Source organism: Vulpes lagopus, chromosome 2 (genome assembly GCF_018345385.1).
Source record: "Vulpes lagopus strain Blue_001 chromosome 2, ASM1834538v1, whole genome shotgun sequence".
NCBI classification, from domain to species: domain Eukaryota; kingdom Metazoa; phylum Chordata; class Mammalia; order Carnivora; family Canidae; genus Vulpes; species Vulpes lagopus.
In genome coordinates this window covers 118,041,966-118,068,804 of record NC_054825.1, presented here as the reverse complement: position 1 = coordinate 118,068,804, position 26,839 = coordinate 118,041,966, and the positions used below count along the sequence as shown (strand labels likewise).

The 26,839-nt window shown below is 34.3% G+C and overlaps 1 protein-coding gene across 2 annotated transcripts in view; it reads left to right on the top strand.

Annotated features, from left to right (window-relative positions):
* Positions 1–26,839, top strand: part of TBC1D32 (TBC1 domain family member 32) — a 203,485-nt gene that overhangs the window by 76,975 nt on the left and 99,671 nt on the right. For both annotated transcript variants that reach the window (XR_005986056.1, XM_041743860.1), the window contains exons 19-22: positions 2,831–2,969; positions 6,123–6,210; positions 8,474–8,592; positions 17,728–17,844. Coding sequence is in view for 1 of the 2 variants with exons in the window: in XM_041743860.1 (XP_041599794.1) it covers positions 2,831–2,969; positions 6,123–6,210; positions 8,474–8,592; positions 17,728–17,844 (463 nt within the window). In the remaining variant the exon portion in view is untranslated. The remainder of the gene's footprint in view (positions 1–2,830; positions 2,970–6,122; positions 6,211–8,473; positions 8,593–17,727; positions 17,845–26,839) is intronic.

The following is a 26,839-nucleotide window of genomic DNA, read 5'->3' as shown; positions in this document are numbered from 1 at the left end:
ATTTTGATATGTAGCACTTTCATATTAAGCTCTTTTAAATATTTTAAGAGCTTCCTATTTGGATTTTACTCTTTAATCCATGAATTATTTGCAATACACTCATTTAAAACAGTTACTTTTGCTATTATCTTTTTATAAAACTGTTGACTTATAATTAATTTATATTTTTAGAGAATCTGGATTGCATTATATATATCCTTTTATGTTGGTTGAGATTTGTGATGTATTATAGGGTCATTTAAACCCCAAATCTCTCTTTGCTTGAAAAACCTTATTTTATGTTCTTTATTGGAAGGACCTAATTTTTCTTTTCAGTCAGTTATTAAATTTGTAGACATTTATTATTTTTGCCATTTGTTAAAACTTATAGTCCATTCTTTCTCATAGTCTCACCCCCCCCCCCCCCCCGATAAAGTATATTTTTAAGTTTCCAAATAGTATTCCTTTGTTTTTTAAGGGTTTGAAGAGCATTTAACTGATATTCCCTCTATATCTGAAAATGACTATTTTTCCCCCAGCCCACAAACCCACCCTTCAATGTGGTATTTGTTCTTTCTATCCATCCACTCCCCCACCCTCTCTCTCACCCTCCCCCCCCCTTTTTTTTAAAGATTTTATTGAGAGAGAGAGAGAAGACAGAGGGAGAGGGAGAGAGGGAGCCCAAGCCGACTTATGTTGAGCAGAGTCCAATGCAGGGCTTTATCCCATGACCCTGACATGACCCTAGCTGAAAACAAGAGTCTGGTGCTTAACTGACTGAATCACCCAGGCTCAGTGGTTGTTGATAGTTTCACTTATCATAAGTAGTAGTTGATAGTTTATCTGGGGATAAAAGTTTTGCTAGATAATTATTTCTCATTAGTGCTTGAAGCTATTATTCCATTTTCTTCTGGAATAAATAGTAACTGACAAATCTGTTAGTATAATCACCTTTCTCTTATAGGTCATATCCTTTCTCACAGCTTATAATTTAGCTGTGATATCTTTCCTTAAATCTAGAAAATTCTTATTATCTTTTTAAATATTCCTTTAATTCTCTTTTACTGCTTTTATTTGATATATGTTGAGACTTTTCAGTCTGTGCTCCATGTCTCATTTGTTAAACATTTATTTTTTTTACCTTTCTTCTATCCAGTAATTCTTTGTGTTTAATTGACTGTGTTTTTTTATTTCCAAATTTCCAGTGTTTCTTTTAAAAAAAAGTACCTGTTTTTATTTTCCTTTTGCTTTTTTACTTCAGTTTTAATAGAAAAATTTTAAAAATCTTCCTTTGAATATCATAAATTTATTTTAGTCATTAATTCTGGAAATTATTTCAGCTGGAATAGATTGATTTGATAAGTGTTGATTCTGCTAGCTCTTAACTTTAGATATCTTTTAAAGTTTGGGAGTTCATTTTTGAGAGTCTTTTTGTTTGTTTGCTTCTTTCCCTACTTTTCTCACTCTTCCCTTACTGTTTCTCCCTATTTATGTTTTTATGTTCATTTCTCCCTGCTCAGTTTTATTGTTTTTCTCTTTTATGGTTGTGTTTTAAATAAATATCGTCTTGGCATTTTGAGGCTCCTGTCAGTAATGATGTAGATATCATCACAGATAGAACTGAAGAACTAGAAAATAAATTGATAATGTACTCATTTCAAGACATGAGGATCTGTGTCTTCCTGTACCCCTAGCCTTGTGGCTTGTCAAAGCCCTACTTTTAGAGACTGTTATACATATATAAGTATTTTGTTAAATGTAATTTTTTTAATATATAAATTTTATTTTAATTCAGCTAAATGTATATTATTTTTATTAGTCTTGCTCAGACCTAGGTCTTAAGCAGTGAGCCTAGCACTGGTCTGTGTCTCATATGTAATTCTGTTAGTCATTTGTACCCTACTGAAACTAAATTTGGTTTCATTGCCTGCATTTGCCTTAAAAGTAGAGCCCATTTCTTTGTGTTTCTGTTCTCTGTCTATGGTAGAATTTGTTATTTAAACATGGTTATATCTTTGGCCATTCCTTTGTGATTGGTATAGAGGGATATATGTTTCAAAACCTGTACTAATAGTTCTTTTTTTGATCCAGAAAAGTCCTGGATTTCAAATTTCTTTACAATCATTTCCAAAACAGATTTCTGTGACTTCCTTAGGGAGAAAATGTACACTTCTACATATTCACAGTTTCACTATATGTGTAGATCTAAAGTTTCTTTCCAGACAGGAGCATCCAGTTAGGTAGTACATTTTCTACTTTTGGTACTTCTGAATGAAGTGCTTATCTACATATGATTCCATATTTCTAGTTCTGACTTTCCTATTAACTGTGTCTTCTGAATGTTTCAGATTTTTTCTCTGGAGAATATTATTGGCCTTCCCTTAAAAAAGTGTTTTGAGGAAAGAAATATCACTCTCCAAAAGTGAAATTAAAAACCTATGAAAATAAAGATATTTTGCCTGATATCCTTTAGAATGTTGGAAGATAAATACTCTGTAGTGAAAAGAAAGTATAGAAATAATGGAGAGTTGGGACTTGGAGACTCCAGGCCCAGCAGAATTATAGTAGGAGAAGAGAATGAAATTAAAGCACAGATGAGAGAACCTAGATGTAATAAAAAATGCTGATACCTGTAGTTAATATTTGATTAAAGTGAAAGAAACTTACTGAGATAGAAAATATAATAAAAACTCACTATCAAGGAAACGATACTTTTAATCTTATTTTTTAAACTGAATATTTTGCAATCAGTGTGTCCTCTATAAGTTTATCACCAGTATTAAGCTGTAATATTTTCTTTTCAGTTTTGAGTGTAATAAAGGAATGAATACTTTTCTTTTACCTGTTTCAGTATGGCTTGGGAAGAGAATTTGTTAGATGATTTAGTAAATTTTGCTGCCACTCCCAAAGGACTACTATTTCTTCAAAGAACAGGTGCCATCAACGAATGTGTGACATTTATGTTCAACCGATATGCAAAAAAATTACAGGTATGAGTTACCATCTGCCGCAGGCAAAAAGAATTTTTGTTGCTGTAAAAGCTATAAAGAACATTATTCTGTCTTCTCTGTGTGAAGAGGTTATTAAACTTCAATTAAAAAACCATATAGCATTGTAATATTTAACTTGTTATTTTTTTCAGGAAAGCATTAGAGTTGATGTTGCTATCTATGGATATGTTTACAGGATGGGAAGTAACCAGATGGAATTGAAAAATATAGTTAACCATCCAGATGTGTTATAAGTATAAGAAACATCTGGTTATACTAAAACTGGGTGGAATTTTAGGAAGGGGAGAAACCTCATCGGGTGTAAATGTTAATAAAAATTTAGTCCTCTCATTTAAAAAACCTACTTGCCGAGGGATTTTACTAATACTGTTAAGTAAAATGTACAGTATAATTTAGCCTTTTCTCAGAAGTTCAGTGAAGTGTATTCAGCTTTTTGCTGTGATAGTATAAACATCTCTGAACTTGGCTTTATAGGATCATATGTATGCTTTTAAACGTGTCTTCTTTGTTTCTGCCAGCTGTTGTATATTGATGTTACCAGGTTACCAGGTTGTAAATACCATTTTATTTGTTCTTCAGTTCTAATTTCCTACTTTTACCTAACCCTCTGAATAACTGAGAGTTTTTGGCTGTGAAAAGTAAGTAGTGTATGCGGGAGGGCTCCGACCATCTCTTCATAAAAAAAAAGACAACATATGAACATTAGTTCATGGATTTATGATAATTAGGTTTGTATGTGCAGATGTGTTTTTATTATTCTGGTTTAAATGGACCTCAAGTATAGAGAATTATTTACATGCCTCACTTTATGGCATACTGTCCTCATCTGTCCATGTGAGATGTCTGTCTTGATTAATTTTATTCCGATGTCATTTCTGACTCACAGTTCCATTTTATCCTACATGCACCCTCTACTCCAGGCTTCCATACTAATGTGTTTAATATGTGTAATATACCTGGGCATGTATATTTCTTGTTGAATATTGTATTCGCCTATTTGGGCTGTTAAAATTCCATAAATTGAGTGGTTTATAAACAGCAGAAATTTATTGCTCACAGTTCTGGAGGCTGGAAGTCCATGATCAAGATGCCACAGTGGTCAGGTATGAGGTCCCTCTTCTGGTCATAGATGTTTCCTGTCCTCACATGGATAAGAGTTAGGGAGCTCTCTGGGATCTTTTTGTAAGAGTACTGATCCGGTTCATGAGGACTCTCCACCTCATGATCTAATCAAAGTCCCACTTACTACATCACCTTTGGCGGTCAGGATTCCAACATGTGAGTTTTGAGGGACACAAACATTCGGACTATATTAAATATTGAGGTTTCTCAGGGGTTTTAAGTTTACATAAATGAATTTGTCATTTTAATTTGAATTTCTCTGCTGGTGAGTTTGAATCTCCTTGTGTCCTTAGTTAACCATTTGTGTTTTTATTTTTATTTTTTTTTACATATTTGAAAATATTCAAGCAATTCAAAGAAATTTTTTTTCTCATCAAATGCTCGAGACAATGCATACACAACTTTTAATATTGTGTTGATATACCTAGGAGTAGATACCATTGTTTAACATTTATGAATGTAAACAAAAATCTAGTCTTCCTTTATACCAGCCTGGTGATTATAATAGAAGATTCTGTTCCCTAAATCTCAGTAACTCACAACCTTATAATATTATACAATACTTTAATGGTGCTTTATGCTATTCAGGACATTTTTTGAAAATTTAGATTCTCTGGTATCTTGTAAGAAAACCAGTAGGCCATTTCCTTTATTTTGCTGAAGAGAAAGTAGAGACCCCAGCTTGTTAAGTGATCTGTGAATGCTCACACACCTAGTTACTGAAAGCAGTAAGACTAAAGCTCAGATTTGTCTTTAACAGTGTTAATGAAGGCTAAGTCTCCCTTTAGTAAAGCATCTCTTCTCTTCAGAGAAGTTACTCTGAAGTTTTTCTTTGCCTCTTCCTTTTCAGTACTTACTGTGAATTTGTGAGGCCCCTTGGCTGCTAGTATTTAAATCAGCTGGGTCAATGGGGATGATTGAAATACTGTGTTTTCTCAGTTATTATGGAGGAGGGCAAGCGGGAAAACGACATTCATATTTCTGGATCCCTGTGTCATCTAACTACAGAACTGATGTTGGTAAATTAAGGAAGGTGGAAGATACGAGTAATAAATTGGAAAAGGAAGGCAAACTTATGAAGACATTAATGGCAGAAAATTGAAGAAATCTAATTCTTTCTCATGGTCTTTTAGTTACTTTTTACTTTTTTTGCCCTCAAAACTGAATGTACAGTTTATATTTTAAAAATTTGATCAAAAAAATTTTGATCAAAACAGATCCTTTTAACAAAATGTTGAAAAAATATAAATTGTGAATGGCTACTTAGCTTTGTTTAGAAGTCAACCATTTTATTAGCCAGCCTGGTCATAACTAAGATCTGAAAAGGAGGAGGTTTTTTTACGTCTATTATTTCCATATTGTTTTCTGCCAAGAGTGATACTTCTGTACTTTGCCATGAATCTTTGTGACATAATAAATTATCCAAGGTCTTCTACAACATTGTTTAGAAACCTGTGTGTTAATGAGAAGATTCTGTGTGTGTGTGTGTGTGTGTGTGTGTGTAATATATATATAGTTACCTTAGGGAAAAAATACCACATTTCCTCTAAAAATAATTACCATTGAGAAGATATTATTTTTTAAAGTTTTTTATTATTTACAAGTATAGTTCAACTGGCAATCGATACAGATTTATTTTTGAGGAAATTTAACCTAAGGAATAAAAAAATAGAATTTAAAGTTGGAAGGCATGTTAATCTTCATCTGGTCAAAGTTCCTTCTATTATGTATGAAGAGACTTAGATCTAAAAAGAGAAGTGACTTGTTCGAGGTAAAAAAAGTACTTAATTTTAAGGCTGGGGCCAGAACCTGTATCTGAAATAAGATAGTCAAAAATATTAATTCATGATAGAGTGTCTGAGTTTGTTTTGCTGCTCATTATCTTTACCTGAAAGAATGTTTAGTATTCTCATAGGAAGAATCAGTAACTCTACATGTAACATGTAAATGAAATATTAGCATTTTATATTTTCCTGTTTTTCATCGTTCCTTCTTTACTTATGTTGCTAGATCAGCAGGCATAAAAAGTTTGGCTATGGAGTTTTGGTAACCCAAGTGGCCTCAACAGCAGCAGGTGCAATAGCACTACAAAGTTCAGGTAAGTTTTTCCTTTTAATTAGAATTCTAATAATCTTAAATAAAATGAGCAAACCAATAGAAAATTTAACTGGCACAACCAGCTCTCAGATTTACTCCAAAGTTCTTTTTCCCAAGTTAGGCCTTAGGTAAGGGAAAGTTATGGGATTTCCTTTATCTTTTCTCTTCCATGATATTGCAATGGATTTTTTTCCCCTTGAAGATATATGTGTACACACACACACAGCCTTGTTCTCTTTTTTGAGAATAATGGAATATAATGAAATAAACTGAGACGTACGTGATGCTTTAGGGAGTTGTCTTCATCTTATAAATCAAAAAAGATACCCTCTAAGTACAGTTCAATCTTTTAGGATTTCTTTTTCCTTTTCTTTTCTTTTCTTTTTTCTTTTCTTTTCTTTCCCTTTTTTCTTTTTCTTTTTCTTTTTTCTTTTTCTTTTTCTTTATCTTCTTTTTCTTTTTCTTTTCCTTTTCCTTTTCCTTTTCCTTTCCTTTTCCTTTTCCTTTTCCTTTTCCTTTTCTTTTCTTTTCTTTTCTTTTCTTTTCTTTTCTTTTCTTTCTTTTCTTTTCTTTTCTTTTCTTTTCTCTTTTCTTTTCTTTTCTTTTCTTTTTTTTTTTTCTTTTTTTTCTTTTCTTTTGAATCTTATAGGATTTCTTAATGCTCAGTTTTAGTGACCTGAATATACTTCAAGATTTACAACCCCAATAGTTACTATACACACATACATACCATTTCCTTATTTCTCTTCTTCCTCTTTTGCTTTTTGAACGCTTTCTTCTCACCACTTAGCTTTGACCACTGTCTTTGCAGTCAGCGTGTATTATCTACTGTGGATTAGATTTTTAAGAAGTTTAAACATTGCTAACTTAATATATCTTAAGGTTATCTGAACCCTGAACCGGAGACAAAACATACCTCTAATAGAGATGCTATGGTTATGTTTTTCAAAGCTTAGGGTTGATGAATTATAACTTCACTGATCAAGACTGATTCTCTCTTTAATGAAAATATTTTACTATAATGTATCTTCAAAACTTTTTGGCTAATTTTGAGTACTTGTATTATGAAACATATTTCTTTAGCAGAAGTTGTCCTAAACTGAACCACTTATTTTTTTCCTTTTAGCATAAAATCTAACATTGCCATACTCAGGGGCACATTATTAGAAACATTTGGAGACTAGATTTAATCTCAGATTTACTTGTTGGTCAAGTCATTAAACTTCAAAGCCTCATAGTATTAAGTTTCTCATGAGAGGATTAAATGCAATATTTTTATAGACAATGGAAGGAAGACCAACACTGCTTGAGTTCCTATGATATCTTAGGGTACTATATTAGTAACTTTACATATATCATCCCATTTATACTTCATGGCAACCCTTGAATATAGTACTATTTCAGTTTTCAAAAGGGAGAACTGGTGCTCTAAGAAGTCAAGGGATTTGTATAAGGACATATAACTACTGAGCTGGCAGGTTTATAATTTTAACCCTGATATTCTTGATTTCAAAGCCTGCATTTTTTCTCTTACACCAGAGAAAACTTTCTGCTCTACTGTTATTAAGAACTTACTGATTTTATGATTAGATGTTCTGTTTTACACTTTTTTAAAAATGTAATTTGATTCTTCATAAAAGAAGATAATGGTCAGCCTTAATAATCATTTTCATTTAGATATATAGTATCTGACTCACGAGACTTTAAACTGTATTGAGCCAAAAGTTGTGTGAAATGAATTGTCTTAAGTATAAGAATTATAAAAAAAGTTATATTAGAATAAGGAACACACACTCTTTAAGTGCATACCCTCCTTCCTGATATCTCCTACACATGCACACACCCACAAGCACACACATGCATGCACATATATACCACCTTTCAGCTGCCTTTCATTGTTGGCCCATTTGCAGAGTAAAGTGTAAACCTTTTTTTTTTTTTTTTTTTTCAGAAAAACATACTCAGAAGTTGTTGGCCAGGGAATAAATACTAAGACTCAAAATTCAGTTCTCCAGGGAAATAGTGTCTTAGAATTTAATCATACAGTTTTATGACAGGGAGGTATCATGAAGGAATAATGATCTACAGGAGATATAATTTCTATCAAGGTTAGAGGTTATTTCTATCAGGTCAAGTATGCAGACACATACTTATATCGTGTCTTTTGTCACTGTGGACTAATTTTGTCAGAGGGATAATTATGTCTCTTCCATAATCCCCAGAAAAAGTATACTGTAAATATGATGTAAAATAATTCTCCTTAGGATTTATTAATGCACTTATAACTGAACTATGGGCCAATCTGGAATGCGGAAGAGATGATGTTAGAGTAACTCATCCCAGATCTACTCCAGTGGATCCTATTGACCGGAGCTGTCAGAAGGTAAGGAATGCTTTGAGTATCTCTCTCAGAAGTTCATCCAGGGACGCCTGGGTGGCTCAGCAGTTGAGCGTCTGTCTTTGGATCAGGGCATGATCCTGGGATCCTGGATCAAGTCCCACATTGTGCTCCCTATGGGGAGCCTGCTTCTCCCTCTGCCTATGTCTCTTGCCTCCCACTCTGTGTCTCTCATGAATAAATAAATAAAATCTTAAAAATAAATAAATTAATTAAATTAAAAAAAAAGAAATTACTTCATCCAGACTTTATCTGTATATAGTTGCAACCAGCAGCTTTTCCTAAGTTTCTCTTCTCTCCTTTATTTCATTTCTACATTTTTTATTTTTCCAAAACAAGTGGCCAGCACTACCAGTGTTCCATGAGAATTGCATTTTGCAAGAATATTTTCCTTTCACAATATTTTTACTGTAATTTTTCTCTTAATATAGAGTAACACACAGTAGACTTACTATGAAAAAACATCCCTCCCCCCTCCAAAACTCTAAATCAAAAGCCAGGGGACCAAAGGGGGGGAAAATATATATATGGAAGCTTTTTGCCCTTGGATTTAAATTTAGTATAAAATTATCAGGATGGGCAGCCCCGGTGGCGCAGCAGTTTAGCGCCGCCTGCAGCCCAGGGCGTGATCCTGGAGACCCTGGATCGAGTCCCACATCAGGCTCTCTGTATGATGCCTGCTTCTCCCTCTGCCTGTGTCTCTGCCTCTCTCTCTGTCTCTATGAATAAATAAATAAAATCTTTAAAAAAAAAAGTTATCGGGATTGAGGAGCAGTGGGCAGAGATAAGATGCTATCATTTAGAGTAATGTGCCAAAGAAAGAAAAATTCCGAAGTACTTCTTTAAGTACTTTATTATAACTCAGTGGCTTTTATGTATTTGACATATTTCCCAAATTTCACTAAAGTTAAATGATACAGTGATTCCTGACTTTGGCTTTATGGCAGCCTGGGATAGTTTCAAAGGATGTCATAAAATCTTAAAAAATGAAATTCTGCTTTCTATGATGGTAGACTAGTTCCCTCCAGTAGAAAACACAAACTCTGGAAAAACACTTATAAAACCAACTTGTTAAAAACACTGGAATGGCTAAAAAGACAAAAAAATGGAAGGCAGTCAGTATGCATACGAAGATTGGTATTGCTTGAGATTCTGGATTTAACAGACTTTTGCCTGAGGGCAAGTACCAGTTGGTGCTCCACAGACAAATACCCATACTCTAACAACATTGAAAAAGCAGAAAAGTTTCAGGGCTACACAGGAGCTGGAAGATGAAAGAAGATCTCTGAAAAGATGTACTTAGGGGACACTTAAACTCTTTGTGTACACTATGCCAATATAAGACCCTCCCCTGAACTTGGACTGAACAAATGTCAGATGCTCTTTACCTCTTTACCACAGAGGTCAGAGTTTAGAGTTTGAATTTGACATGATAGCTATTAAAGTCAGCATTGGGGATGATATCTTTTACAATATATTGGACGTAATCCATAATTACTATACATATGAAGAATAAGATGTGATTTGAACAGAAAAAGGCAACTATTAGATGAGATTGAAATGATGAAGAAATTGGAATAATCTATAAGAATTTTGAAGGAGTTTTTATAACTAGAATGCAAAGGAAAATATGCTTGTAATGAATGAACAAATTGGAAGTTGTAGTAGAGAAATAGAAACCGCATAAAAGAACTAGATAGAAATTCTAGAACTAAAAACTTTATCTGAAATAATTTTCTAGATGAGTTTAGCAGAATATTTAAATATGACAGAACAACAAGTCATGAACTTGAGATAGATCAGTAGAAATTATATAATCTGAAGAGCAGAGAGAAACTAGAGAGTACTTCTATGATTTGTGAGACCTTATCAAAAGCTTTAATATGTTCGATTAGTATATCAGAAATAGAAGAAAAAGAGAATGGGACAGAAAGATATTGAACAAAAGCTAAATTTCCAAATATCTTGGAAAATGTAAATTTATAGATGAAGAAACTTAGTGAATCCCAAAGAAGACTATGCAAAGAATGCAAATACAAAGGAAACTGCAGCGAAACTCATTATAGACATAAAAACTGCTGAAACCTAAAGATAAGGAAAAGAATCATGAAAGAAGCCATATAAAATCACACATACAGGGGAACAGCAGAAAAGTTTGCTGATGTCTCATTGGAAACTATGCAGGCCAGAAGAGAATAGAACATCTTTCGTGTGCCAAAAGGGGGAAGCCCAGTCAACCTAGAATTCTGTATCTAGCAAAAATAACCAAAGATAAAAGTGCAATAAACCTTAAAGTCTAAGAAAATATTTTACAGCAGACCTGCATTTTATTTAACACTAAAGGAATTTCTTCAGCTTGAAGGACAATGATACCAGATGGGTATTTGGATTTTCAGACTGAAAAGAAATAGCAAGAGGTGAGTGAGTATAAAAGTCTGTTGGGGTACCTAGGTGGCTCAGTCTGTTAAGCATCCAGCTCTTGATTTCGGCTCAGGTCATGATCTCAGGTATATGAAATTGAGCCTTGTGTTAGGCTTGTGCTTAGTGCAGATACTGCTTGAGATTCTGTGTCTTGCTATCCCTTTGCCCTTACCCCTTGCTCAGGAGTGCTCATGTGCTCTCTCTCTCTCTCTCTTAAATAAATAAATAAATAAAATCTTTAAGAAAACCCTGTTGTTTTTCTCTTAATATCTTGTAAATACGTAAGACTCTTTATTTATTTATTTTAAAGATTTTATTTATTCATGAGAGACACAGAGAAAGAGAGGCAGAGACACAGCCAGAGGGAGAAGCAGGCTCCATGCAAGGAGCCTGACGTGGGACTTGATTCCGGGTCTCCAGGATCAGACCCTGGGCTAAAGGCAGCGCTAAATTGCTGAGCCACCTGGGCTTCCCAAGACTCTTTAAAAGAAAACTATGACATATAGTGGGATTTATTTTATACTTAGGGGTAATATACATGACAGGTCTACTACACAGGGTAAGCAAATATATAATGGTATCCAGATCTATGTGGTTTCAAGATTCTTAAATTTTACATTAAGTAGAACAATAATAATTTTTAATCCCTAGAAAATATTTTTATTTTAAAGTTGGGATTTTATTTAACTTCTTTGGCTTTGAATTAGAAATGTCTGTATAAACTAATGGTTAATTTCTGTTAAAAAATGTGTATTCTTCTAAACTATGAACTGAATTATCTAGAAATAACTCATAGCAAACATTCTCATTGTCCAGCTTACAGTTCTAAATATTGCTCTGTAATGACTTGGGATTTAATTTTACTTTTGGGATTTAATTTTACTGTCTTTTAAATTATAGAAAACAATAATGTGGCCTCAGTATATAGTGAGGTACACTAAATTTATATCCAGTCCAGCCTCCTCTTATTTCTCATAGCTGTGTTTTGGAATATGATAGACAATATGGCTGTATATATTTATAGCCTTTACGTATATTTATTTATAGCGATGTAGCTATATAAACCTACTTAAAACCAAAATTAAAAATTCAGTCCCTCAGGTCCATTTAATCATATCTTAAGTATTCAGTAGCCACATGTAGTTAGTGATTGTTGTATAGTTCAAATAATAAAACATTTCCAACACCACAGAGAGGCCTATTGGACAGCTGACCTGGAAAAACCACTAAATAAGATGCAAAAAGATAGAACTAGAATAAAAATCTAAAAATAACCCCAAAATACAGAGAGGGAAGAGTAAGGGAACAGAAGAGGGGTGGGGAAAAAGGCCAAATAGTAAAATAGTAGTGCTAATCAATAACTGCATTACATGTAAGAGACTAAATAATTAAAATGCAGATTTTCAGAATAAGATCCAAATATATACTATTTCTAAGAAATTTACTTTAATGAAAAAGACACTAATAAATTGAAAGTCAATGAATAAAAAAAGAGGAAAAATATATATTAGGAAACTGCAGTAGCCTTATTTAATGTCAGAGAGAGAGAAAATAAAATAATGTCAGATTAAGAAACATTTGAACATAATATGTAAATGTATTAGGAAGATATAATAATGATAAATTAGTTATGATCCTAGAAATGAGATTAAAAATATATGAAGTATTAAAATAACTTAAGGAAGAAATAGGCAAATGTAACAGTTGAAGATGTTAACATTTCTCTTTCAGCAATTGATGTAACATCTTTCTGGCTGTTCTCAGGTACATGATACTAATATCACTAGTTATCACTTGATCTAATTGTTCTTTATAGAATACTATATTCAGTGACTGCAGAACACATATTCTTTTCAAGAGTACTTAGCATGCTTACCAAGAGACTTGCTGAGTTAGAGTGTTAAGTCTACATAAATTTAAAATAATTTATGAATAATAAAATTATGAATAATACAAATTATGTTCTGTGACCACAGTGAATTTAAGTATCATAAGCTAGAAACTATAAAAACCCAAACATTTGGAAATACACCTCTAAATAAACACACAGCTCAAAGAAGTTATAAGGGAAATTAGGAAATATTTTAAAGCAGGAAATAAAAATAAAATAGAAAATTTGCAAATGTAGCTGAAGTAGTGTTAAGAGGCATATTTATAATATTTATATTAGAAATATCTAAAATCAATGAGTCAAGTTTTCACTCTAAGATACTAGAAAAAAAATAAATTCTACCCAAAGCACATGGAAGAAAGAAAATAATAAACATTAGAGCAGAAATCAATGAAACAGAGAAAAAGACAAATGAGAAAAGTAACAAACCAAAAGTCGATACTTGGAAATAATTATTAAAAAAATAATAAGCCCCTGGCTAGACTGATCAAAAAAATGAGAGACCCAAAGTTAATCAAGAATAAAAGAAGAGTTTCACTGAAGATCCCGTAGTTATTAAGGAATAATAAAGGAATATTATAAGCTTTATGCTATAATTTAAATAAGATAAAATTGGCAAACTTCTTAAATATGCTTACCCAAACTCACCCAGTATAAAATAGAAAATCTGAATAGCTATGTATTTGTTCAAGAAATCAAAATCATTTACCAAAATACATAGCGCTGCATGGTTTCCCTGGTGAATTCTATGAAACTCTTATAGGAGAAAGAACACCACTACAATGGGGATGCCTGGGTGGCTCAGCCGTTGAGCATCTGCCTTTGGCTCAGGGCCTGATCCCAGGGTTCGGGATCGAGTCCCTCATTGGGCTTCTTGTGGGGAGCCTGCTTCTCCCCCTGCCTGGGTCTCTGCCTCTCTCTTTGTCTCTCATGAATAAATAAATAAAATCTCAAAAAAAACCTCCCACTAATCTCATACAGGCTTTTTCACAAACAGAGGTGAAAGAATCAGTTACTAACTTATGTGATGAGGCCAGCGTAATATTGATATGGATGAGACTAAACTGTTACCAAAAAAAAAAGACAAATATATCTGAGTATGAACTTAAATATTTAACAATATATTATCAAATTGTATATAGTAATATTTTAAAGGACCTATCTTTTTTTTTTTTTAAGATTTATTTATGGTAGACATAGAAAGAGAGGCAGAGATACAGGAGGAGGGAGAAGTAGGCTCCATGTTGGGATAAATCCCAAACAACAGAAAGTTGGTTTCTCAGTTTGAAATGAGACTATAATTCTTTTTATTAACAAAATAATAAAGATTCATATAATGATTTCAGTAGACATGGACACATGATTTGCCAAAATTAATGCCAATTTATGATATAAAAACTTGGCAGATTTTATTCAATCTGATAAATACTATCCATCAAAAACATGAATCTCATATTTAATGGTGAAATACTGGACCTAAAATGGATTCACTCTTACTAATTTAACATTGTATTAGGCCTTAGTGCTGTAAGGCAAGAAAAAAAAATAGGAAGGCTTAGACTGGAAAGTTGTAAAATTAATTTAAAATGGTTTGATTTTCTTATCTCAAACTTTCCTTTTTTTATAATAGCTTTCTGATCTGCATTAGACACTTAAAAATACATTTTTGGTGTATTAAGTATAATTGATATCATTCTTAGAACCCCAAATCTTAATTTCTTTACCCCGAGTATTGTCTACTCTCAAAACCCTTTTCCTTTATAGCTTTCTATCTGTAAGGTAAAATGAAATTCCCATTACTATTTCGGAAAAACCTTGTTCTTTTTCCTAGAGGATAAAGGTAGTACTCATTAACATAGCACATCTCCTGTCTACCTGCCTGCTACTTTGCAGTCATAGCTCTCACCTCCCCTGCTTTGCCTTAGTATTATCCTCCAGTCCATCCTCTCCATAGTGTGATACCATCAGGTCATTTAGAGAACCATTTTAAATGCTCTAATAGTGTATTTGTCCTATATTACAGTATGAGTCCTTGAGGGCAGGGACCATTTCTTTACTTATTCATATTTTTATTCTTAGCATCTGGCATAATTGCTGATAAGCAGCTGGTGTTAAAGTATTTTGAATTAATAAGTGAATTGATGATCATTATCAACCTGAAGGAGTTTTAATTCATAAGAAAGTGTTTGATTTTGGTTAATTTTAAAATGCTTTATTCTCAAAATATATCAAATATTTGACCTTTAATTAATTTTCTTACTATTACCTTACAAAACTTTATTTTCTTCAAGACATGGAAGTAAAATGTTTTCTGCTGATATAAAGTTTAGGATAATTAATGTTTGATATTAGCAATATCTTATGTTTCTATGGGAACTCATATTTTCTTGAGTTATGTAAGTATTAAGGCATCACAGTTTTACAAAAAGTATGCTAATGTTTTTTAAAAAATGCTTATTATATGAAAAGTGGATTTTTCTCCTAGAGACAAGCTGCTGAAATCTTCTCAGGTTTCTTTAAAATTGTTTAGTTTGTTTTGTTTCAATATAATTACTGAATTATTTTTACCTTAAGTACCGTATCAGAAGTTTTCACAATTCTACGTGCTCTAGATTGTTTTATTCCTTAGATGGAGGTAGGGGGGTTTCATGTTTACCCATGGAAATAATATAAAAACTCTCAGTATGGTATTGATACAGATTTGTAAAAACCAAGTACCTTTATGGACAGTGTCAGATGTCCAGATGAACATTTATTGAAAGTTTTTTTTTGTAATCTGTCATGTCTACAGTAGATGGGAAGGATATTTTAAATAAGACTCATTTATAACTCTCTAAATTTCGGTTAATATTAAACATTTATTAAATATTTACATGTTTAAATTATAAAGCATTTCCTATTTTTAACTTATTTATTTTTTCATAGAATATATGAATAATAAAAATATAAACCTATCTTAATTATCTTTGTAGTAACACCTTAATGATTGGTGAATTTTTCCTAGGTGGCTTCCTAAGTGGCCATGAACTCTCTAGTTTCCCTGTTGTTCATTTTATGTATAATTAATTGACATAGTTCTTAAACATCCTTTCCTTGGTACCAGTTTGTGATATTTTTATTTTCTCTTTGAACAGTTCTTGCATAGTATTCTTTAGATAAGCATTCAGTAAGTGGCAACTAGGTTATTACATTTGGACATTTTGCTTTCTGATAACTATTATCCAAATGATACTAAGTTTAAATCAGGAGTATGTGAATTAGTTCCTTCTTAGAAGTAGTTAGAAGTTCCATCTTCACTTTTGGAATATTCTTGGGAAGAAATGGAAGCTTTTAAAGAACTCATTTTTCTTTCTACAACAACATTTGTTAAAACCAGCTGTTAAATATATTCATTCTAACCACTGTTACTTGTTAAGGAATATTGCATTTGGTATAATAAGGGTGGAGGTGGGGATAAAATAGACTATACCTTACAAGTCCTCAAACAAGGACTGTGTAGCACAGGCGACATTGTTAAATAGTGTCTGAAGAGTATACTGGGATTTGTAATGAGTAGCCTAGCCTGAAAATAAGAAAATGCCAATTAGTTCTGCTGCCAAGTGTCTGATTGCATGTCTGGCGGAATCACTTAACTTCTCTGGTCTCTGGTTTTTTCAGCTATTACGTGAGAGATTGGATTAACTTTTAAATTTTATCGTGTTCTGATTATAGTGAGAATTCTTAATTTGATTATGAAATTTTCTTAATCCACTTAAAACATTTTTTAAATGACAAGCAGAAAACTTAATAGTTATAAGCAGAAAGCTTAAATAAATACAATTAACACAATAACGTGAAACCTATACAAGTATTAGCAGAATACAGGATTTCTAGAGTAAATAGAGTTCATTAGAAAGCCTTCTAGAAAAAAAAATGTGGCAAATTTATGAAGCAGGATACTTAGTAAGTGGGAAGGCAGGAGTATTTTGGTAGGGTAAAAAGGTTTGCATATGTGGCAGTTATTTGAAGGAGACTACAGGCAGATTGAATTGACTGAAGTAGTGACTTCCTGCTGAGGAATAATGGAAAACAAGGCTTTTGACACTGAAGAGAAGAAAGATGTTAATTAGTAGAAGTGCTTTGAAAGAGTTTAGGCTTGATAGTGATAAGTAACCACTGCATGCATTTGTGCAGGGGATCCAGAGTGAACTGTGCCTGAGAAAAAAATGTTCAAGCTGCTTTTAGTAAGATGAAATGAGAGTGAGAGCTTAAAAACTTCCTGGAGAGATTAACTTGTTAAGATTGCACCAGAAAATGATCTGGTGTTGATAGGGAAATCTATGGCTTTTTTTTTCCAATGGCTTTTTAAAATGAATGATAATATTTGGGTTAGTTGGATTTCCAGTGAATGTAGTTTAAGGGATAAAGATAGCCTGTCACCTGAGAGTGAGAATATATAGAATTTATTATCTGTTGCTTCAGAGCCCCACAGTGTTATTCTCTTGTATTTCTTACACAATGCCAATAATGAGAAAGATGGATCATTTAATTTTTTTTCTCAAAACCACATTTTTCAAGAGATACAAGACATTTTAAAACATTTTCCAACTCCTATATATTCTAATTGTTATGCATTGTCAGCACACAGATTATTGTTGATGTTAGCTGTTTGGTATTTAACATCTATATATTTCACATTTATGTAGGTTAATGAGGCTTATTTTAAAAAATTAACCCTCATTACAGTATGATGTAAAACTACTATGTAGATATGGTTTAAAAAAGAATGCACCATTTAAATGACAGTGTTTTCTTTCTCCCCTGCCTAGTCTTTTCTAGGACTGGTGAACTTGTTACCTTATCCTGCTGTTTATGAGCTGGTGGGCAATCAAGATCTTCCTAACAAAGCAGAATATTCTCTTCGTGAAGTCCCAACATGTGTTCTTGTAAGTCATTTTTTTTTAATCTTTAACTTTTATAAATGATACTTGAGATCTGTAGTACAATGAAGTTTGACAGAAAGAACATTATTTAATGGTATTCAAAGGCTAATTTATTTACCCATGGAATATCAGCTCTGAATTATTTGTGGATGGGATTTTTGGTCCAGGTCACCTAGAAGTTACAACACCTTTTGGAATACAAGGTCAGTGCTCCCCCATCAGGAAAGAAACTTGGCATAAACAGAAATATGTATATGAATGATTTTTAGATGGTTTAAGTTACTACTTACACCAGTATTGCTTCTTCACTGGCTAGGATAATTAGGATTAAACCATATCCAAGGAGTCCAGCTCATTTCCTGCCTATACTTTAATGAACTACATATTATTGCCCCATGAGGGCAGTATATACATATTTATATGAGACTCTTTCCATAATCATACTCCTAAATGGGTAACTTGTTTTAATCATTTAAGGATATTTAGTTTCTCATCTTTGGATAAGTTTAAGAATTAAACACATAAAATAATGTGCATTTACACATTCATAAAGAATTATTTAATTAACAGTGAAATTCTCTTGATGATTCTTATTTTCTGGTCACTTTGTCCTGTGTGTTACTGTTTTTTCTATAGTTTTGCCCATTTGAATATTTTTAATTCTTGTTAATCCTAAACATTTACATTTTTAAAAAGATTTTATTTTTTTATTTGAGAGAGAGAGAGAGAGAGTGAGAGAACACCAGCAGAGGGGGGGGGGGGTACAAGGGGCGGGAGAAAGCAAGCTCTCCACTGAGCAGGGAGCTGGAGGCGGGACTCCCTCCCAGGACCCTGGGATCAGTACCTGAGCCTAAGGCAGATGCTTAACTGACTGAACCACTCAGGTCCCTCTAAACATTGTAATTCTCTAAAACTTTCTCTACTTTGGAAATATTTTGATAATTTTATGAATGAAATATAAAGATAGGTACTTCTAATGTTGAATTTTTGGTTTATATTCTCTTTTCCTTGAAGTGTTTCAATTTTACTTTATGCTTACTTATATCTTGGCATTTCTTAAGTAGTTTTATGTTTAACCATTTATGTGTCTGTCTCCCCTGCTATGCTGTGAGTCCCTGAGAGCAAGTAGGATATCTTAGTCGTCCTTAGCATCTAGCACATACCAGATGTCCAGTGAATGGTTTTTTAAAAATATTCCTGAAATTATTGCCTTTGTTGAAATTAGTTATGGGAAATGGATATTAATTAGTTGGTTATTTAATCTAGAACAGTGGCTTAGATGTTTGTTCTCAAGTTTTCATGGATATCTATAGTGCCTATTTAAAGATTATCTTTTTACTTAGGGAAGGATTGGTCTTTTAGTCTTAAAACACTTAAACGACTTCCTTGACGTGTTGTATCTTCTTTTAGCTACCATCCTATGGTTTTGTTTTGTTTTCTTTTGTTTTGGGGTTTTCTTTGGCCCTCCCTCCCTACCCATCACCAAAAAAATTTTCTTCCCTCAGGAAGTCTTTACTTACACTAGAAATCTCTATTTCTTTCTCTTCTGTCAACTCTGGAAACCACTTTAATCTGGCCAGACTGAACTACCAGACTGAAATTGTTCTGCCCAAACTCACTGATAAATACATAATTTCCTAATCCAGTGGACCCCCCACCCCCCTGCTTCCCTTGACCACATTTACCGCCTTGGAGCAGTGGGCACAGCTGATGCACTGCAACATGTCACTCTCTCCTGAGTCTGTGGTTCTGGTTCTGGTTCTCTTCTAGCTCCTGTGGTCTCTCCTGTGTGATCTCCTTTGTGGACTCTTCTCTGCCTTCTGTCTTCCAGATCGATCGCATCCATTACGTCTTCCAGATTGTTCTCATCCATTACTGTAGCTGTAGTTGTATCCTGATAATTCTGAACTATATTGCTCACCTGACTATCAAATCTATACTCAGATTTCTACCAGATAGTGGACATCTGGAACACTTGTGAGCATCTTAGTCTTACACTTCTAGAACTGAATATAATGGGTTTTTTTTCTATTTTATTTTATTATTTTTTTATTTTTAAAGATTTATTTATTTATTTATGATACACATGGTGGGGGAGGGACAGAGACACAGGAGGAGGGAGAAGCAGGCTCCATGTCAGGAGCCCGATGTGGGACTCGATCCCGGAACTCCAGGATCGCGCCCTGGGCCAAAGGCAGGCGCCAAACCGCTGAGCCACCCAGAGATCCCTTTTTTCTATTTTAAATCAATTCCATCTCCTATTTTCCTGTCTCAGCATATGGGACCATCATCCACACAGTTGAATGAGCTAGAAACCTGGAAGTCATTGTTGACTTTTCTTTCTGTATATGCAGTTAATCACCATGTATAAATTTTTGTCTCCTAATAGCTACATCTTGCTTACTTTTTAAAATTCCTATCAAGATCACCTTAGCTCAGACCCTCATTTGTTGTCTAGATTACTTCAGTGAGATCCTGCTTTTTTTTTTTCTCACAGTCTCAGCTTGTAATTTATCCTCGCACTGATTAATTCTCAAAGTGGTCCTTTAGAAATGAAAACGTGATGCAGTAGTTCTACTTAAAATCTTTGCTTTGTTTCCCTTTGTTTCCATGTGTAGCCATACTCCTTTGCAGGGCACACAGCTTCTTCTTGTTTCTCACTGCCCTTTTTTTCTCTTGTCACCTTTCACTCTCAGACTTTCAGGGTCTTTGGACAACTTTCTTCCTTTCTCTGGGGTCTGGAAGCTATGTAACTGCCTTTTGGTTAGATACTGTTTCCTCATTTTTCATGCTTTACCCTTTCTATGAAGTCCTCTCATACTATACATTATTGAATAATTATTTTTGCATTTGTCTCTCCTAATAGACTATAAAATCTGAGAGGAGAGGAACTATGTTGTGTCTTTTGCCTGGAAAGTCTAGCAAGTTGTTTTGTTTTTCTTTAGCTACTGTGAGCATGGTACATTCTCAGTAACTGTTTTGTTAATTATTTGATAGGCTTTTAATGAGGTTGGCCCTTCTTAGGCTTTATTCAAAAGAATTTAAATTCAATATCTTTCTGTTTTCTTTGGGAGTCCTGTGGCAGGAACCCTAGGAAATTAAACTGAGGAGCTGTGCGCCCGTGGTTAACAACACACATTCATGTGTGGGCTTTGTTTTGGGGATGCTTTTAAATTTGCATTTAAAAAATGGTATAATGAACTCCTATATACCCCATGCTGAACTCTAGCTTTCAACTGCATTGTCAGTGTTCTTCCATCTATTCCCCTACTCTTATCCAGTTTCCTCTCCTTTACTTCTACATTTTTCTCTCCTGGAGAATTATAAAGCTTATTTTAAGCATAATGTCAATTTATCTGTAAATAATTTGTTATGCATCTCTAATAAAGCCCTCTGGATTTTGTTTTGTTTTTTTGCTTTTGTTTGAATTACCACCTTGTAAACCATTGTGGCTTTAATCATATCTAAAATGTTAACTATAATCCCTTAATATTATGTGGTCTATATTGAAGTTTCTTTTTTTTCGAAGATGTTTTCTTTTTTTTTTTAATAATTGGTCAAGTTATGATTCAGGCAAGGTCCATACATTGCAGTCATTATACATTTTTGATCTTTTACATCTTTTTTTCTAAGACAATTCTCTTTGTTTCCGTGCCCTTGATTTATTGGAAAAACTGGGTTATTTGTCCTGGGTTGCATTGATTCACTGCTTCACTAGGAGATGTGAAATGGTGATTCTAATGTTCCATTCTTTTTGTATTTAACTGGAATTATTTAATAAGGGAAACCCTGAAAAAAGGTAATTTTCCATTCTTTTTGTATTTAACTGGAATTATTTAATAAGGGAAACCCTGAAAAAAGGTTTTTTTTTTTTTTTTGGAATAGCATAAATGCTTGACGATTTATAAATTCTCAGAGTAGTGAATTGGTCTAATAATCCCTAAAAGGGATGTCTTTATTATTATCATTATAAGCTTCTAGTTTTTATAGGTGTGTGTTTCTAATCCAGTGCTGTTAGTCATTATTACTTTTTTTTTGTCATTATTACTTTTGATAATCAAAATGTTCTTTTGGCTATTGAGTCCTTTTGACATGCAGTTATTCCTGTTTGATATATTTCTTTCTCATGTAGGTGTTCCAGGGTCATTGTATATTTACTGGCCCAGTCCTGGAATAGGCCACCTTCAAAGAGTTGTTCCTTTTACTAGGAATTGCTATTTAGAAACTATAACCTGGACACTAGAAATGTTCATTGTTTAGGGTTGTCACTATTTCTAGTCCTTTCAGTGGACAGCTGAGGAGAATAAGTATTTTTTTTAAAGATAAATGATCATGAGCATATATTGATAGTTTTTCTTATATTTTTCTCTTTTACTAAAAAGCTGGGTTACTAATGACATGAACAAAACTACTTATTTTCTTTTATAGTACAATGTACATATAATAGTTTCGGAATAAAATAAGATTAATGTGTGCATATTGACATTTCATTTCTGTTAGTTTTGTTCCTAGAATGTATGCTACCAGAGATTTATAATCAAAATACTGTATTTTAAAGTCATTTGAAGTAAGTTAAATCTCTATTTTACCTGTTTATGCCACTAATTTGATAGGTTTGTTTTAGAGTGTTCTAAATTGAGAGATTGTTTTACCTTGTATTAATTTTGTCTTTTCAATTATTATATAATTAAACATTTTTTTAAAATAAATTTATTTTTTATTGGTGTTCATTTTGCCAACATACAGGATAACACCCAGTGCTCATCCCGTCAAGTGCCCCCATCAGTGCCCGTCACCCATTCACCCCCACCCCCCGCCCTCCTCCCCTTCCACCACCCCTAGTTCGTTTCCCAGAGTTAGGAGTCTTCCATGTTCTGTCTCCCTTTCTGATATTTCCCACACATTTCTTCTCCCTTCCCTTATATTCCCTTTCACTATTATTTATATTCCCCAAATGAATGAGACCATATAATGTTTGTCCTTCTCCGATTGACTTATTTCACTCAGCATAATACCCTCCAGTTCCATTCTTTTAAAACATGTGACTCCAGTATATAACAAGATATATTACAGAATGTGCTTACATAATTAATCCCCTTTGTCCTTTCTCCCCATATGTTTTGATCTTCAATATAATAGCCACTAGCTCCATGTGGCTATTTAAATTTAAATTAGTTGCAACTAAATAAAGTTTGAAGTTTCTTTCCTTTAGGTACTATCCACATTTCAAGGTTCCAATTGCCATTAGCCATAGGTGGCCAATGGGTACCACATTGGATAGTTCACACAACATTTCCATTGTTGCAGAATGTTCTGCTTTATAGCACTGCCTTATACCTAACACTTTTTGTTAGTTTTTGGTTTATCCTTCAGCTGTTACTTTATAGCTGTTACTTTAAAAAACAATGTCTGGGGTGCCTGGGTGGTTCAGTCCATTAAGCCCTCTGCCTTCAGCTCAGGTCATGATTCCAGGGTCCTGGGATCAAGCCCTACATTGGGCTCCCTTCCTGTTCAGTGGAGAGCCTGCTTCTCCCTTTCCCTCCGCCTGCGGCTTCCACTCCCCCTGCTTGTTTTCTCTCTCTCTTTCTGTGTCAAATAAATAAAATCTTTAAAAATTGTATTTTCTTTTCCTCTAGACTTAAGCAAAAGATAGTATGCTCTAAACACTGGCCTGTCTCTGCGGTTTTCTTTTAATTTTGTTAACTTTGAGATTAGTGCATACCAGTATTTGGGCTCTTCCTTTATCGCCCCCCCCCCCCCCCGCATTTTTTTTTAATGAACGCATGGTCCACTGTTGTGGATGTGCTACAGTTTATTCATCCAGTCATCTCTTGGTGGACCCTGGATTCTTTAAGGTTTTTGCTATTATAAGCTATGCCAAAATCAATAGCTTGGTTCATACTTGTTGTATATTCCAGTGTGCCTATATATTTTTTCTATTGTTGCATAACAGATTGCTACAAACTCAGCAAATTAAAACCACCGATTTATGAGCTCACTGTTTTGTACATCAGAAGTCTGGCACTGTGTACCTGGATTTTCTGCTCAGAGTATCATAAGCCGAAATCATAGATGTTGGCCAGGCTAAGTGCTCATCTGAGGCCTTGGGGAAAAATCCAATTCCAAATTAATTCTTGGCAGAATTCAGTTTCTTAGGTTGTAGGACTAAAGTGCCTGGTTTTCTGCTGGCTGTCAGCCAGGAGTTGCTCCTGGGTCTTTGTCCTGTGGCCCCCTCCATTTCAACTGTGAACAGCCTCCCTCATGTCAAATCCTTTTCATGCTTTGAATCTCTTGATTTCCTCTTCTGTGAGCAGCCTGAGAAAATTCTTTGCTTTTAAATGGCTCTTGTGATGATATCAGAGCCTCTCAGATAATCTCCTATTTTAAAATCAATTAAGGACTTTTACAAAAATCTCTTCACAGCAATATATGCATTAGTGTTTAAGGCCTGAGAATCTTGGGGGCTCTTAAATTCTGTCTACTATAGTATCTTTGGGCTAGATTTCTAGAAGTGGGATCACTGGGTTGAAAGGTAAATTCGTATATAATTTTAGTATATATTACTAGATTTCTTTTTTTTCTAAAGATTTTATTTATTTGAGAAAGAGAGCATGAATGGGGGAGGAGGAGCAGAGGGAAAAGGAGAAGCAGACTCTCTGCTGAGCAGGAAGCCAGACCTGGGGCTCTGTCCCAGGACCTGGAGATCATGACCTAACCTGAAGATGATTTTAACCAACTGAGCCACCCAGGTGTCCCTGTCGTTAGATTCCTATTCACAGGGACTCATCTTTATGTTTTCCCATCAATAAAATATAGTAGTGACTACTTTCTAGCAATCTCATTAAGAAGTTTATGTGATCAGAGGTTTATTTATTTAAATTTTTTGTTGTTAAAGATTTTATTTATTCATGGGAGATACAGAGAGAAAGAGAGGCAGAGAGACAGGCAGAGGGAGAAGCAGGCTCCATGCAGGGAGCAGCCTCAATCTGGGTCTCCAGGGTCACGCCCTGGGCCAAGGGCAGCGCTAAACCGCTGAGCCACCTGGCTGCCCCCCAATTTTTTTTTTTTTTAAGAGTTTGGTGATACTTCCTTACTTCAAATCTTTTTGAGTTTTTTTTTTTTTTTTTTTTGTTTTTTTTTATGATAGTCACAGAGAGAGAGAGAGAGAGAGAGGCAGAGACACAGGCAGAGGGAGAAGCAGGCAGAGGGAGAAGCAGGCTCCGTGCACCGGGAGCCTGATGTGGGACTCGATCCCGGGTCTCCAGGATCGCGCCCTGGGCCAAAGGCAGGCGCCAGACCGCTGCGCCACCCAGGGATCCCCCCAATTTTTTTTTTATCGGAGGTTTAGATATCTTACAGGAGAAGAGTATTAAGGTATGTTTTTCTTGTGAACAGCACATTTTTTTTTTTTTATGTGCATCATGACCTTCGACTTCTCAGTGGTGTTTCAATTTATTTTTATTACTTTTCTATTTGTGTTCTTTTTCGTAGTTTTGAGGAATTCTTTGTTGTTTAGAGGTGTTAGACTTTAACTTCTCATGATTTCTTATCAAGCATCTACCAAAACCTGGGCTGCAAACAGCTCTCAAGTTGCACTTTAGTGAGTTAAAGGTCAAGGACACAAAATATTCTCTCTTTCTGACACATACAATCTTTGATTGGCTTTCAGTTCCTATCACTTAATTTGCAGTTACATAAGTGATTGTATTAGGTAGGACCCCTTTGATTGTTGGAGAAACTCAGTTTGAATTAGTTTCAGCAGAAGAGGAAGTTTATTGACCTACATTAAGAAAATTTGTTGGCTCTAATAAACATCTGCAGCTTGTGCAGAGTCATGAGGTGGGAGATAACTGGGAAACTGTGGATGCCTGTAGCAAAGACAGGAGTAATCCATGTTCTTAACAAGAAGTGATAGTGGATTATCGTTCCCTTAGCATAACCGAGGAGTATAAACAGTGAATTAACCTAAGGGAGAACTTGCTTATTTTCAGAGCTGACTACGTTGGAATTCTGTGAGTTTCTCGTCTGGAGTTCTTGGTTGAGATACTACAGATCAGATCCAAGAACCTGTTGGATGGGAATAGTATCCAACCTTTCAGCTCTTTTTCAACCCTGAGAGTATGGTTACAGTATTTAGCATAGTGCCTGGCACACAGTAGATGTGCAGTATATGCTAAATAAAATATTTGTGGACTTCATTATGCCACAGGAGCAAAGAACAAAACCAAAAGCAGGGACAAGTGGAAGTAGAACTTCAAATGTGGTCAGGTTTACATCTGTCTGTGTGTCTGTCATCTTTCCTGTTATTGCCCTCTGTCTTGGCTTTATTGAAAGCTATGCAGGGTATAGAGGTTAGGAGTTTGTATTCTGAAGCCAGACTGGCTGGATTAGATCCCATCTGCCATCTACAAACTATGTGACTTCAGGCAAGATAAACATTAATTTTCTGTTAAGAGAGAAAATAACATTCCTTTCCCAGGGTTGTGAGAATTAAATGAAATATAAAAGTTCAAGTCACTGCTTGGCAGTTAATAAGCACAATAGAATGTCTGCTATAATTATCACTAAGTATTTTCTTTTCCAGGTGGTGTTCTCTGTAAGGAGGGTACCCAGGACTACCTGTTACTCTATACTGACATCTTTGCCATTTCCCCTTGTCTTTGTATCCTATGGCTGGTCATAACAAATGACCACAAACTGGGTAGTTGGTGACAATAGAAATGTCTTCTCTTACAGCTCTAGAGACCAGATGTCTAAAATCAAAGTGTTAAGAGGGCCACATTCCCTCTAGGGATTCCAGGGAATAACCCTTCCTTTCCTCCTCCAGCTTCTGGTTGTTCCAGGCATTTATGTCTTGTTGGTACATAACTCCAGTTTCTGCTCTCCATCTTCACAGGCTTTCTCTTTCTCCCTCATCTGCCCTAAATCTCCGTTTCTCTCATAAGGACACTTGTCACAGCCTTAGGGCCCACTTGGGTTAATCCAGGATGGTCTTATC